This window comes from Aythya ferina (assembly GCF_964211825.1).
Source record: "Aythya ferina genome assembly, chromosome: 3".
NCBI lineage: Eukaryota > Metazoa > Chordata > Aves > Anseriformes > Anatidae > Aythya > Aythya ferina.
In genome coordinates this window covers 39,117,303-39,132,284 of record NC_140298.1, presented here as the reverse complement: position 1 = coordinate 39,132,284, position 14,982 = coordinate 39,117,303, and the positions used below count along the sequence as shown (strand labels likewise).

At 40.0% G+C, this 14,982-nt stretch overlaps 1 protein-coding gene across 3 annotated transcripts in view; it reads right to left on the bottom strand.

Annotated features, from left to right (window-relative positions):
- The window catches only part of THADA (THADA armadillo repeat containing), a 164,167-nt gene that overhangs the window by 138,597 nt on the left and 10,588 nt on the right, over window positions 1-14,982 (bottom strand). For all 3 annotated transcript variants that reach the window (XM_084514649.1, XM_084514651.1, XM_084514650.1), the window contains exons 14-21: window positions 11,266-11,388; window positions 10,186-10,309; window positions 8,641-8,789; window positions 7,532-7,742; window positions 6,045-6,180; window positions 5,598-5,734; window positions 5,061-5,219; window positions 3,751-3,908 (exon numbers count right to left, since the gene is read on the bottom strand). In XM_084514649.1, coding sequence (XP_084370775.1) covers window positions 3,751-3,908; window positions 5,061-5,219; window positions 5,598-5,734; window positions 6,045-6,180; window positions 7,532-7,742; window positions 8,641-8,789; window positions 10,186-10,309; window positions 11,266-11,388 — 1,197 coding nt within the window. The remainder of the gene's footprint in view (window positions 1-3,750; window positions 3,909-5,060; window positions 5,220-5,597; window positions 5,735-6,044; window positions 6,181-7,531; window positions 7,743-8,640; window positions 8,790-10,185; window positions 10,310-11,265; window positions 11,389-14,982) is intronic.

The window sequence follows — 14,982 nt, the reverse complement described above, 5'->3', positions numbered from 1 at the left end:
TGAGGTATTCACTTTCATTCATATGCTAGAGGTTGAAGAAAAAACTGCCCTAACTCCGTTTTCACAAATGACATAGGAACTTGCCTCAGGATCAGTGCTAAGTACGTGTTCTTATCTAACTGCATCTGTAAGCGTGGCATTTCTACTTCTCCAGGACCGAACACATAGCTGGAGTAGCTGGAAGCTGGAGTAGCTTCCCTGCATCATAAAACCCGTTCTCCAAATGCCAGGATGGAGAACAAATCAAGGAATTCACGTTCTCCTCATCAGCATGAAGATACAGCAACTGTAAGAAAGAGTGACCGTAGCAATGAACACTCCAGTTTAATATAAAATACACAAGTATGGAGTGGGGAGCAAATATCTTAAGTATCTTTGATCACCTTGGCCAAATAGTGGGAGTATGACAGGCTAGTCTTAGTAACATAAGAACTAAAATTTACAGGGCCATGCTTGCTGTTGAAACCAGAAGTCTCCGTATTCAAGACAAGTATTTGGTACAACAGATTCTCAAAGTGCTTCGGGAAATGGTTGGTACATTTGTGCCTCTGTATCTTATTTTCCTGGTGAATAAATACCACTAAGTGGTACTACATTCTAAGGAATATTTTTCCAAAATATTAGAAGAAGATGGCTTTAAACCCACAATGGAGTGTGAAGGCACCTCACAGAAACAACCTGGTTCTATGGCTGGTGAACTACTGCCAGCCATACTCAACTCTGCTTGAGACAGATTACATTAACAACTGGAGAGAAGCTGGCTTTTGGTGTGGGTTTTTTGTTTTGGTTCGTTGTTGGCTCGGTGATTTGTTGTTGTTGTTGCTTTAAACAAAAACAAGCAAACAAACTTGTTCCTTGTAGAACAAACTCTGAAGCAATAATGGGAGCCACACGTGCACTGGCTGCACACATACATAACAAGTGCAGAGCTCTGCCAATACTGAAAGTCTTGTGCATGTGTCAGGGCTCCAGCACAAGGCTCACATCAGCCATCTCTGATGGCCAGGGCTAACACAAGCAGAACCCCTGGCACTGGGACAGTACCAAGCCTTTACTTCTGTCATCTGCTTCCTTTCACTTTGGTACACAGTTCTGGAAAGTTTATCTCCCAGAATTATCTTCAAACTTTTCTTGGAAATAAATAGGAGTTTGAGGAAGAGCTCAAAGCTCCTCCAGGCTTTGAGCACTGTCTCATGATGTGCACATCACGTGTTGTCATGGGACAACATCAGAGTCTTTGTTGGGTATCACTCGGTTAATTACTTGGTTGCTACTTGGACTTGTTGTCTATGGAAGACTTTGTATTAATTATCTTGAATGGCCAAGCTTTAAGTTTGATATTACCCATTTCTGGGCAAGATGGAGAATAAAAGACAGAGCACGTATTTGAATGGAGAGATTCCTCCAGATATACTATGCATGTCTGGTGTCTGTTTGTAAAGGCAAAGCAGTCATGCCAACAGGAGCTAGGCTTTGACAACTGCCAGGTTATATGCAGAATTTCTAGTCTCCTTCATATGCACACCTCCACAACGAGCAGCTGAAAACGTTGTGCAGAGTCTGCGCAGTGTGGCACTGAAATACCATGCAAACCCAATCGGTTCCCCTAAAGACAAGGAAGGTGCAGATTTGATATCGTCCCACCTCCTAGTAGCAAAGCATCAAACAAGTGCTGCCTCCTACAACATGGGTACACATTATAAGAGACGACATTTAACTGCTAGAAAGAGGACTGCAGAATTAGAGCCGCAATCAGTTGGCTAACACCACTACCACAAAGAAGTAAGGTTGCGTTGTGCCATTTCTTAACATGGACCAGCAATGAAAAGCATTCTTTTCATTTGCTTGCTCAATTAGAAAGGGAAAGAGTATGCACAAATTCAACATGTAATGTGATCTTCTTTGTGAATAAATTGTGACAGTAACAGCGAATCCCATAAGGTACAATTTAACGCAATTACTGACCTAGACAAGAAGAAAGGTACAAGACTAGGAAGGGAAGTTTTGCAGCAGGTTTTTCTCAACACCTACTTTGCCCTCACTAAACGCAGAGGCTTTTGCTCCAGTTGCTTGCAGCAATAGGATCCAGGATTTCTCCTGAGTTTGACCACTTTGTGTTTTTAAATCTCTAGACACTTAAAGAACAAAGAAAAAGATGGGCAACTGTAAAGGAAAGCTGAATGTGGATTAGATATCAAAATCCAACTTGTTTAATCTCTCAGCACTGAAAAAATAAGCACTTCATGGAAGTCTCAAGCCACAGCAGTTCTGGTACTCATTTCTTTCTACTCATTTATGATGAAATCCTGTTTTTTGTCCAATAATGTAACGCCACTTACAAAAAGTACAGTGAAAATGGCCATACCTTTTCCTCTAATACGTGTTTTACATACAGCCAAACAATTATTTCCTTACTAGCCTGAGGAAAATCAGAATTTCAAACTGATTTCTTATCAAGTAACATTATTCAAATTAGAGCGCAGATGATGTTTCTACAGGAAGATGTCAGAAGCACAAAGAATCCAATGAGGTAGCTATATGAAAAGAGGATATATTGCTTAATACCACAGCATTTCTGAAAAGGCAACTGCTCATGTCTGTTTTCTACATAAAGATGAAGATGCTACAAGTTAGAGCTGACTCATGCTAAAATAGCAATTCCTGTTTGACTTGGAGCAGATTAAGGAACACAGTGGTGCAAACACTGCTCTCATCTACCCTCCATATCTCTGCAACAATACAAGCACAGCTGTTAACCAGATGAAAACACAGGGGCTAGAGACAATGCAAGGATAAAGATACTGATGTTATTTCCATGGCACTACAACGTGAGATAACATGATAACATAAGAAATAAGACCTGCTGTACACTATTATTTTATGATAGAAAGTAGTAACACCTAGGGGAAAACTATTTACTTTGTCTTGAAAAAAAAAAAAAAAAAAAAAGAAGTTAAAACGTAGTATGTCTCACATATTTCCATCTTCCGTGTAGATGGACTGATTTTGTCAAAACCATGTGGAAATGAAAAGATCATCAATTAAAAACAGAAATTTAATAAACAGAAAATATTTCCCAAATAAATGCCTGTGGTAATCTAATTTCTTGTAAACACTGCACTCAACATTCTGCAAGAGACCCAGATGGCATATTAACATTTCTGATCTCTGAAATCAAAAACATTGGAGGAAAAAGAGAGTCACATTACACACAAATTATCCATAATTCAATCTCCTATGTAAGACAAGACTAGGACTAGTCAGCGTATTTCTCGTTCAGAATTATTGATTAGAACGTTCAATTAATGAAAAGCTTTAAGCAAATTACCAACATCTACAGTTCAAAATGAAACAGATGACTGTTTAAAAATCAAGTCTGTTTAGAAGATTTTTATCAATTCCATAAAAACATATGTATAATTCATATCTGTATCTATATAAAATAAAATTATTTTCCTGAATATAATATACAACCCGTAAATAATCCCAAACAATTAGAATGTTTCTTGAGGAGTTTGTTAGCTATATATAATAACTTCTTCACTTATTTGTTGCTACGGTATGATGCCTTCTGAATACCATTTTATCCCCCAAAAAACAAACCGTTAACCATGCACATGACAATTAGAATGCTTTTTTTTTCCCCCATATTGAAAGTAGGTTTATTTAAACAAATAGTTTTTTTGAAAACTCTTTTTTCCCAACCAACAATATGAAGATTTTTTTATTTAATGAGAAGTACTTCCCTACCTGGTCTACAGTAATCAACCCGTCTGAAGGTTCAGATGCAGCCTGTGTAGGCAAAAGCTTACACAGTGTCCCTAACAGCAGAGAGACTTCCTTCATGCTTCTCCAGCAACATACAAGAACCATTTGAGCTGTGACGTCACACATTTGCCTTTCTTTACCTTAAAAATATAAATCAACAAATGCAATAGTGTAACTTAAGGTTCTCAGGCACAACAAACAGTTGACTATGAAACAATTCTAAACTTGGTAGACCGAAAGATCAGTCAGTTCTGTTAACCCTAATTACTTCCCTTCTTGGAGCGATGACTGTACTTAATTCTGCTTGGAAAGCACAGCAGTATACACCTTTACTGCTGTTTTAAAGAGTACAGGTCTTTTGGTCAACATCAACATTCAACTGCACATTGAACTCCACAAACATCAACAGCTTTGTAGCCAGGCTCCAACAAATTTCTGCATCAATCATCAGTCCATCACTCACTATATGTTATTTGTGTTCGGGTTTTTGTTTTTTAAAAAACTCTGATGTCCCCATACTCATAGACCACACAAATTCATTTTTCTTTAATGCAACACCACCATCTAGTGGCCATTATGTGATTTTAACATATTTACAGACACTCACGAAACAAAACATATGGCCCAACCAAAACTATTTTGTACACAGGAAAAAGATGTGAGGAAAGAAAGATCAAATATTTGTTTTTAAAACTTAAAAAGCTCATATAAATTATTATATTTTAAATGAACAGATATTCCCTAAGTTTATGCAGGCATACAAGGAATATACTGCAGTCTGAAATTCAACAGCAGAAACAGAGGAATTGTACAGCTGCTATTTATTACTGTTTGTCTGCTTTATCGAACATTTTACCACTGGAATATTTCAAACAGAAGCTTCTGTTTATATGATCCCATGCAACAAGTTTTATTGCATGAATATATTCCCCACTAGTCTTGTGTACACTGGAGACCAAAAATCACACTAACACCTTTCAACAAGAAATGTGTTAAAGCGTTGCTTGATAGAAAAGGTGTTGAAGATTACCTGGCCAGTGCAGTTCGGGCAATAGAGTCTAGGCCAGTATCAAAACAACTCATTTTCACTTGTACTCTAAGAGAGATTAACCACAATCTTCCAGAAACGTAGTGAATTAGTCTTTAAAACCATGCCCATGAATAACTACCTTCTGACAGATTTATTGAAGAAGTGAAACGTTATACGGAGCAAATAACTTCCAACTTTGATCACCCACATAAAATGCCTGCTCTGTATCTTGATTTAATTACTAATACAGCGTTTGATTTACCTCTCATTTCTGTGCAAATATTTTCCATTGGCTTGCGGACAGCCAGCTTTTCGGACTCTATTTTGCAGTGTTCCTTCAAAATTTTTGCTTGCATAAAATAATCATTTGTGTCCTGTGGCTGTATCTCACGCAGAATCATCTGCAGTCGATCTGCCATTTCTATACATTAAACAAGAAGAATATTTAAGCTACTTTTTTTGACTTCCAGTTCCTTATACAAATGTAATTAACTTTAGGTATGTAAGGAAAAAAGAAAGCTTTTAGCAGTTAAAAAAATAAAAATATATGGAAAACTATGGTGACCACAAGGATTAAGAAAGAAAGAAAACTAGGCTGCACAGTCACCTGTTTTGAAACAGATGCAACCACGCAATCTGCAAATGCTTATTCCTTTTAGTGCAGAAGCCAAGACAACCTCTATTAGAAGTTAAATAAGAAACTGAAAAGGCCTGGTGCTAGGTGTAGTTCTGAACTGCTGTAAAGAACAAAGAGAACTTAATGAGCTTCAGATTTTACACCTTCTTTTTGTTTGTTTACCTGAATCGTTATCCATTGGAATAAGACCCTCTGGTGATGAGCTCTGCACTACTGGTGATACTACAGCAGAGAGTTCGTAGGACATCAGAATGAGCCTAGCCACCATTTGCTTCCATTCAGTCACCAACGTCAAGTTACTTTTATAAAGAAAAACAGAAAACATGGATTAAAATATTTTTACCTTAAAAAAAAGAAACATTTGCAGCTAACTGTATTTAAGAAAACTATTAATAAGGTCCAGTTTAACAACTCCTGAGTTTAATACTTACAAAGGAAGTATCCAACAGCTAGCTCAACAGTGGAAAAAACAGTAAGAGTGCTATAAGCCACCGGTACTGGACTTCTTCACAAATAACATCTTATGCTTTTAAGTTCCAGTGAGCAGCTCTCTGCTGTGTACTTAATTATGGAGTTACAACTTACTGTTTTGTAGAATGCTTTACTTACTTAAAAGGTAATTGCTGCAAAGCTCCTGTTATACAATGCACTCTCCCATACATCGGGAACAATGCTGCTGCTCGAAGCAGAGACTTTTTAGCTTGAAATATTTCTTCTTCAACATTCACTAATAAAAGCTTGATAACTGAAATTAAAAACAAAGAAGTACAGTTTTAAATTATACACACAAATACATAGTATACTTTCCAAGAAACAAACCTGCTTTGAAGAAATAGGAATGAAGCATGTTTATACAAGAGTTAATGGAAAATGCATAGAAAATACTTTGTTTACACTCTTCACTCTTCTGTCCATTTAAATAGGGCATGATTGCATGAATTTAGGTAACTGAAACCCAACAACATTTATTACATTCAATCTAGCTTGTCTGAACCAAACAACAGCAGTAAAAAGCACAGCCCAGATGCTGAACTCAAGAGACAATCCCACAGCTCACGGTGAAATCAAGAGAGGTGACCTGACACATACTGGAAGTCAGACTTTGCCTTTAAAGGCACCTTAATACAACAAACAGTTCAACAGATTATTAAATATCAGAAGCTTCCAGTTAAGTATTTGCATCTTTAATTAGCCGCTGAAGAAGCTGCTCAATTTTGAAGGGTGTATGTGCCAGGTTCATTTGCATTTGTATTTGCAGCACCTTGATGTCAGAATCAGAATGAACTGCAGATCACTAACAACAGGACACACTCTGTAAGACATTAGATCACACGTACGTTTCCTTCATCTATGGTGATCATAAACATTTCTCAAAAGCATGATTTCACTGCATATGAAGAAAATACTAATAAGCCATTAGAGAAAGCTTATTAGTAAAGAAACCAATAAGGGCACAAAAAAGCATACAATCCCGAGTTTACTAAAGATTACATTATTACAAATTATGAACTTACAGACGTTAGTTTTATTGCAAATTACAAAATCTGGAGGAAGTCTGTTTAATGAATTTACCAGATCTTCTGGATCAAGAGCTACTCAGCTTTCATCCAGAGGCACCAAGAATATTCCACATGTGAACTAAGCCTGATCACTGCACAACGTACACACAGGACTGCAAACTCAGAGCTCCAAGTGCCAGCACTGCAAATACCAAGTTCTTAAGCATGATACAGACAAACTACAGCTGCCTTCACTCTGGGTGAGTGAGCTCCCAGAGGAAACAGAGGCTCATGTCCAGCCTGCCACATGTCCAGATGTGAACTAACTAACAAACTAACTATTGGGGCCTCAATGTCACTTTCTCTTTAACCAAAATGGTAATGAAATCCAACCTCTGAGGACGTGTAATAGCCTCAACATGAACAGGTCTTGATTCTTAAACAGCAAAATCAAATAAAAATAAAACAGCAAAATCAAAATCTTTTAGGAATAAACACCTCTAACCCACTAAGCCTCCTACCAAACACCTTGAGGAAAAGCAGTCAGGTTTCAAATAAATATAAAAACCAGGTGTGTTAATTTCCCTGAAAACTTACCTGCTAAAGTGTTCTTTTCCATGGTACTTGCTGATGTGTTTTCATCCATTTGGGGACTATGGTCAATCCATTTTCCTAAACAAATATGATGCAGTTCCTTATGATATACTAAGAAGTTCAACAAATATGATGCAGTGGCACAATCATACGGCTTGGTACTCGTGCTAAGATCCATTGCTGCTTGGAACAGCAGATCTATGTTTTCAGAATCCTGAAAAATACAGAACAGAACAGTATCACTCATTTAATTGGACTGCCATATTGCTTTAACTAAACTAGGTAGCACCCTGAAACCCAAGAATGTGCTTTTCAGCAAGTTTGCTGGTATGTATTTGTTAAGAAACACTTACTTTGTACACTGATCACTTTTAAAACAGAATATGAATATGTATGTATTTAGCAAATAAACAATTACATACACAGTAAAGATGGAAACACCCATTTAAAAAGCAGTTTTCAAACACACTGCATGTCACGGAAGGAAGTCTGTTTTCAAAATACTGTGTTTTAGCTGCTAACGGTCATCATAGAGAAGCACATTTTATTAGGAAGCAGTGTTTGTTCACCTGTAACTTTGAATTTAAAAGTAGTACTTCATAAAATAATCATAAAAATCAGTATCAAGACAGTGAAAATTTGAGAGAAATAAAAAAGAATCAGAAATTAAATCCTGAGACCAAATCAGAGAGGAAAATAAACACAGAACTGAATTTCTTAAAATTAAAGAGTAACCAAGTCAAAATACCTCAATAATTTACAAAGGGATATCACAGCTAAGGAGCTTGTATTACACATTTCTTTGATACCAGATTATCAAAATGTGTACTCTTTCTCAGTATTAAAGTGTGCCTAGCAAAAAAGTTTATAGCCGTACCCAACGAACTTCCTGAACTCTCTCATCCATTAGTGAAACAAGTCTCCTTAGGTAAGGGTCAAAGCTGTGCAAAAAAAATATATAGAAAAACTAGAGATAAACACTACTGTGGTCAGTTTGGATCAACTTCTCATTTTCAGGAGTTAGGTTTTGTACCCAATTCAAGTACGTAGTTCAATACAGAACATTCCTGTTTCACGAAATGATTCTCTTTAAACTATTTTTAGTTACATACCTGTAAACTAAATGCAACATCACGCAGTTTCATCACCAGCTCAAATGCTAGGACTTTTACTTCTTCAAAAGTACTGGCAAAACACTGAATCAAAGTTCGCACACGAGCAGAATCAATCTCCTGATCCAATTTAAAAACGTGCACCTGTCCTGTTCAAATAAAGCAATTTTAATGTTATACTGTATTTTTTTTTTTTTCCAGACTCAGGACTGCATTTACATTTTATTTAACTCTTCTAACAGAAACACTAAAATGGAAGTTTAGCTAAAGCATTATTTCAATACTAACAAGTATTTCTTTAATGACGTGTTTATTTTTGAAGTTTACCATATAAAAAATATTACTCTCAGTTACATAGAAAATAACTTATTGTCAAAAACAATTTCACCTATTCAGCTTTGAAAATAATCTTTATTTTAGCTTTGCTTAAAAATTCTCTAGAATTAGAAAATAATCCCTTTCAAAAAGGGTTTAAGACTTCAGCATGTTGCTGGTGGTTTTTTTGTTTTTGTTTTGTTTTGTTCTCCCCCCCCCTCCCTGGTGATAAGAATAACCCTCTGAAAGTTATTAAGCTTTTTCACTTCTAATTTAGTCAGATTAGGAGTCATGATTTCCGAAGGCTGATCTAATGCCAGAAAGAAGCTAGAAATTTTAAGATGTAAACAAGTGCACCATAGTCCTGCATGGAACACAACTGCAGCTGAATCTCCCTTTTTAAAGGAACGTCATGCTTCTGAAATGTTAAGGCTCCTATAAACTATTCCCAATACAAATTTCTGCTAAACAACTAAATGCAGCAACAACATACCACAAGCTCATAATAAAAAAAGCAAACTTATTAATGATTTATTACAGGTTTTAAGAAATTAGCATCTACCAAGAAGGTCTTTTCTTCTCCCTCTCAAAATCAAGTTTTATCTTACATGCCTAATTTCTTTAAACAATAATAATTCAAATTTAACAAAATTTTGCTTTAAGTTGGCCATATGATACAGAGACAGGATTTAGCAAAACCACCAATATGCTAAGACTCTAACTCTTGAATTGGGGTTGTCATAATGGGGTAGAAACTAAAGTAACAGCAGCAGTGGATTATCACCAGTTGTCCAATTAAAGTATTCCTTATTTAGTGTAAAATACTTTAAGGATATGCAAGTCTTTTCAATTAAGTTTTTATTGTCTCAAAAATTTAAATAATTTATTATTAAGATATTAAAACAGGTGAAGAAGTTACTAAATACACTGAATCTTGTCCAAAATCTTCATTTATGACAACAAAAATTCAGTGAGAAAATCTTGCTGAAAAAAACACTATGAATGAAAATCCCAATTTAAGAGAGATATTCAACGGACCATAAATAGTTGTATTTACTTCAAAATTCGATTAGCTATTAAAATATAGTATCCTTGCTTGGGAGTACTTCATTTCTATTATATTTCCTAAGGGAACAATTTCACTTTGACAGAAATTAACCAGAGAGCATGAAACAAACAATCTTTTTTCTGTAACTCCCATTCCTACACCCTGTAAGTGAGGTCTCTCACCTTTTGGAACAGAAAATATTTCAGCTACTGATCCTAAAATAGTTAGAGCAGAAAATCTGGTTGGGTGTGATGAACCAGGAAACAGCGCCTCAAAAAGTCTGTCACATACAGATGACATGAAGTCCTAAAGATCAAAGGAGAGATTTTAAGACAGTTTGTTTGCTGTCCCACAAACAGGAGTTTAAGTAATTAATTTTCAGACATTCTGCTTTAAGTGTTACCCAGCAAAATTAGGAACTTCCAGTTCAACTTGGAGGAATGGGAGGCCTACACATTTGTAGTATTGACCATCTTCTTGTTTCCGAGAGCACAGATTTTTTTTTTTTTTAAAAAGTTTACCTTACCTACTCCCACAAAGAGATCAGGATTTTATCAAAGCCTTAAAAAGCAGTTGAGCCAGCAAAGCAGAAGGCAAGAAGGAGTTTAACACAAAGAAACTAATTTTGTGGGCCTTTAAGGAGGAGAAAAAGGAAAAATACAAAAGAAGTGTTCATACTGAAATCTTTGTGCAGCAGCTAAGTCATCCATTCCCTTACTGATCATCCTGGAGAATTAGCAGAAAGCTAACTCTGCTAATTAGCAGAAGCTCAGGAGATTTCTATTTCAAACCAAAGTAATGCACATCATTTAAAACTTCTGACTCAACTGCCAGCAGCTCACAAGATGGTTTGTGAGCTCACAAGAAGGTTTCAGATTGGATTGGAGATACCTCTCCAGTCAGTCCCCGCTTGCTGCTGTTTCAGTTCACTGAGCAATCCCCTCAGGAAGTAACCTGGATTGCTATTGGACAAAACTAAGCTTAAAGATGCTCTCCAAATACTACCAGGCACGCAGCTCATATGACACCACATTTAGCAGAAATTAATTTGCACAGCAAGATACAGTGTGGACGAGGTCCTCAGCACTGTTTCACTTTGCAGGTTTATTCCTTCTGCACCACAGTGTTTCCTAATACAGACAGGACCTAGCTTACCCAGAGGTGCTTTCAAGAAAAATTAACCATCTTTCAGGAACACCTTCCCACCTCTTATTGTTATCATCTATACCTCTAGTAATCTAACTTAATTTTTATCTACTTACTTTATATTGCTGCAAAATCCCTGAAGGATGCCTTCTAGTTGAGTCTTCAAGTAATTCCTGCTTAGTTTTATTTTGCTCCAGTTTATAAAGTACCTGGGAACTTTCTTGTATTCTACAAAATAACTTATAAAACAAAAATCAAAACATAGCTAAGGCAAGAGTCACTGAAAGTTAAATAAGGGCAAGGGGGACTTTCAGCTGAATTTCCAGATCATGTTGCTTACAATATTTAAGCAGTCTGTATACAGTGTAACACAGAACCAATCCTTTTCTCTCCCTCCAAAAACAACGTTTTTTTTTTGCTCCCCATCTCTTGTGACCACGCTCTTTCCCATGCCTCTACACCTCAATATCTGTTTCCATCCTCCTCCTTAAATTCACGCCTACTCTTCTTCTCCCACCTCCCCATTTTCCATGGAACGTAAGTTCTATATAAGACAAGTTCAATTAACACATGTCATTTTTATAGCTTCAGTGTCTCTTACAGAGCTTAACACACCTCTATAGTGCTTCTCCCAGCTTTTATTACCCACTAGTATTATTTCCTATCACACTGCCTCCAACACAGGTTTTCTATCTCAGATTCCTCAGCTTGTATAAGGCAAGAATGAAATAGAAGGGTTTCTACTCTTTTGTTTCTGCCAAGCCTATTTCCCCCTCCTCTTTCTCCAACTAATTATTTTCTCTTTTCATGTTGCTTTTTTTTGCAACCAGTATCTTTCAATAACATTCTTTGCAAATACACGGTTTCCTCATCCTTGTCACATTCTCCCACCATGCTTTCCCACGTGACCCCAGCAATGTCAATGCACTCAGTCTCTGCAGACTATAACATTACAGCCACACACCTGGTGCCAACGCAGAAATCTTGGGTTTTTTGATCATGGGGCACTTTACTCAGCACCTGGCCTGATGGCCGCAGACGGGTCCCTATCTTTTAGGGGAAAAAGGATCCTGGGCCAGGAACTGGCAGGGCTCATTGAGAGGGCTTTAAACTAGGTAGGAAGGGGGATGGGGCTGAGGCTAGGATTGATGGGGCTGTGCCAGGGGGAACAATGGCAAGGCCGGAGGATAAGGCAATGGCCCAGCTGAAGTGCATCTACACCAATGCACGCAGCATGGGTAACAAACAGGAGGAGCTGGAAGCCATCGTGCGGCAGGCAGGCTACGACTTGGTTGCCATCACGGAGACGTGGTGGGACCACTCTCATGACTGGAGTGCTGCAATGACTGGCTATAAGCTCTATAGAAGGGACAGGCAGCATAGAAGGGGTGGTGGTGTGGCTCTCTATATTAGAGAGTCTTTCGAGGTTGTAGAACTCGAGGTTGGGAATGACAAGGTCGAGTCCCTTTGGGTTAGGATCGGCAGGGACAACAAGGCTAGTGTCCTGGTCGGGGTCTGCTATAGACCGCCGAACCAGGATGAGGAGACGGATGAGGAATTCTACAGGCAGCTGACAGAGGTTGCAAAATCATCAGCTCTTGTACTCGTGGGGGACTTCAACTTCCCTGACATATCCTGGAAGCACAACACAGCCCTGAGAAAGCAGTCTAGGAGGTTTCTGGAGAGCGTGGAAGATAGCTTCCTGACGCAGCTGGTTAGTGAACCTACCAGGGGAGGTGCCCCGCTAGACCTTCTCTTCACAAACAGAGAAGGACTGGTGGAGGACGTGATCGTCGGGAGCTGTCTAGGGCAGAGTGACCACGCAATGGTGGAGTTCACTATTCTTGGCGAGGCCAGGAAGGGGACCAGTAAAACCGCTGTATTGGACTTTCGGAGGGCTGACTTTGAGCTGCTCAGGACACTGGTTGGTGGAGTCCCTTGGGAGGCGGTTCTGAAGGGCAGAGGGGTCCAGGAAGGCTGGGCGCTCTTCAAGAGGGAAGTCTTAATGGCGCAGGAACGGTCTGTTCCCACGTGCCCAAAGACGAGCTGGCGGGGAAGAAGACCGGCCTGGCTCAACAGAGAATTGTGGCTTGATCTTAGGAGGAAAAAGAGGGTTTATAAGCTTTGGAAAAGTGGGCAGGCCACTAAGGAGGACTTTAAAGAAGTAGCGAGGCTGTGCAGGGACAAAATTAGGAAGGCCAAAGCTCATCTGGAGCTCAATCTGGCTACTGCCGTTAAAGATAACAAAAAATGTTTCTATAAATACATCAACACAAAAAGGAGGACTAAGGAGAATCTCCATCCTTTACTGGATGCGGGGGGAAACCTAGTTACAAGAGATGAGGAAAAGGCGGAGGTGCTCAATGCCTTCTTTGCCTCAGTCTTTAGCGGTAATACCGGATGTTCTCTGGATACCCAGTACCCTGAGCTGGTGGAAGGGGATGGGGAGCAGGAAGTGGCCCTCACTATCCATGAAGAACTGGTTGGTGACCTGGTACGGCACTTGGATGTGCACAAGTCGATGGGGCCGGATGGGATCCATCCAAGGGTACTGAGGGAACTGGCAGAGGAGCTGGCCAAGCCACTGTCCATCATTTATCAACAGTCCTGGCTATCAGGGGAGGTCCCAATCGACTGGCGGCTAGCAAACGTGACGCCCATCTACAAGAAGGGCCGGAGGGCAGACCCGGGAAACTACAGGCCTGTCAGTTTGACCTCAGTGCCAGGGAAGCTCACGGAGCAGATCCTCCTGAGAGTCATCACGCAACACTTGCAGGGCAAGCAGGCGATCAGGCCCAGTCAGCATGGCTTTATGAAAGGCAGGTCATGCCTGACGAACATGATCTCCTTCTATGACAGAGTGACGCGCTGGGTGGATGAGGGAAAGGCTGTGGATGTGGTCTACCTTGACTTCAGCAAGGCTTTTGACACCGTCTCCCACAGCATTCTCCTCAAGAAACTGGCTGCTCTTGGCTTGGACTGGCGCACGCTTCGTTGGGTTAGAAACTGGCTGGATAGCCGGGCCCAAAGAGTCGTGGTGAATGGAGCCAAGTCCAGTTGGAGGCCAGTCACTAGTGGCGTTCCCCAGGGCTCGGTGCTGGGGCCGGTCCTCTTTAATATCTTCATCGATGATCTGGACGAGGGCATCGAGTGCACCCTCAGTAAGTTTGCAGATGACACCAAGTTAGGTGCGTGTGTCGATCTGCTTGAGGGTAGGAAAGCTCTGCAGAAGGATCTGGATAGGCTGCACCGATGGGCTGAGGTCAACTGCATGAAGTTTAACAAGGCCAAGTGCCGGGTCCTGCACCTGGGGCGCAATAACCCCAAGCAGAGCTACAGGCTGGGAGAGGAATGGTTGGAGAGCTGCCAGGCAGAGAAGGACCTGGGAGTGATGGTGGATAGTCGGCTGAATATGAGCCAGCAGTGTGCTCAGGTGGCCAAGAAGGCCAACGGCATCCTGGCTTGTATTAGGAACAGCGTGACCAGCAGGGCTAGGGAGGTGATCGTCCCCCTGTACTCAGCTCTGGTGAGGCCGCACCTCGAGTACTGTGTTCAGTTTTGGGCCCCTCGCTACAAGAAGGACATCGAGGTGCTTGAGCGGGTGCAGAGAAGGGCGACGAAGCTGGTGAGGGGCCTGGAGAACAAGTCCTACGAGGAGCGGCTGAGGGAGCTGGGCTTGTTCAGCCTGGAGAAAAGGAGGATCAGGGGTGACCTTATTGCTCTTTACAGATACCTTAAAGGAGGCTGTAGCGAGGTGGGGGTTGGCCTGTTCTCCCATGTGCCTGGTGACAGGACGAGGGGGAATGGGATTAAGTTGAGCCAGGGGAGTTTTA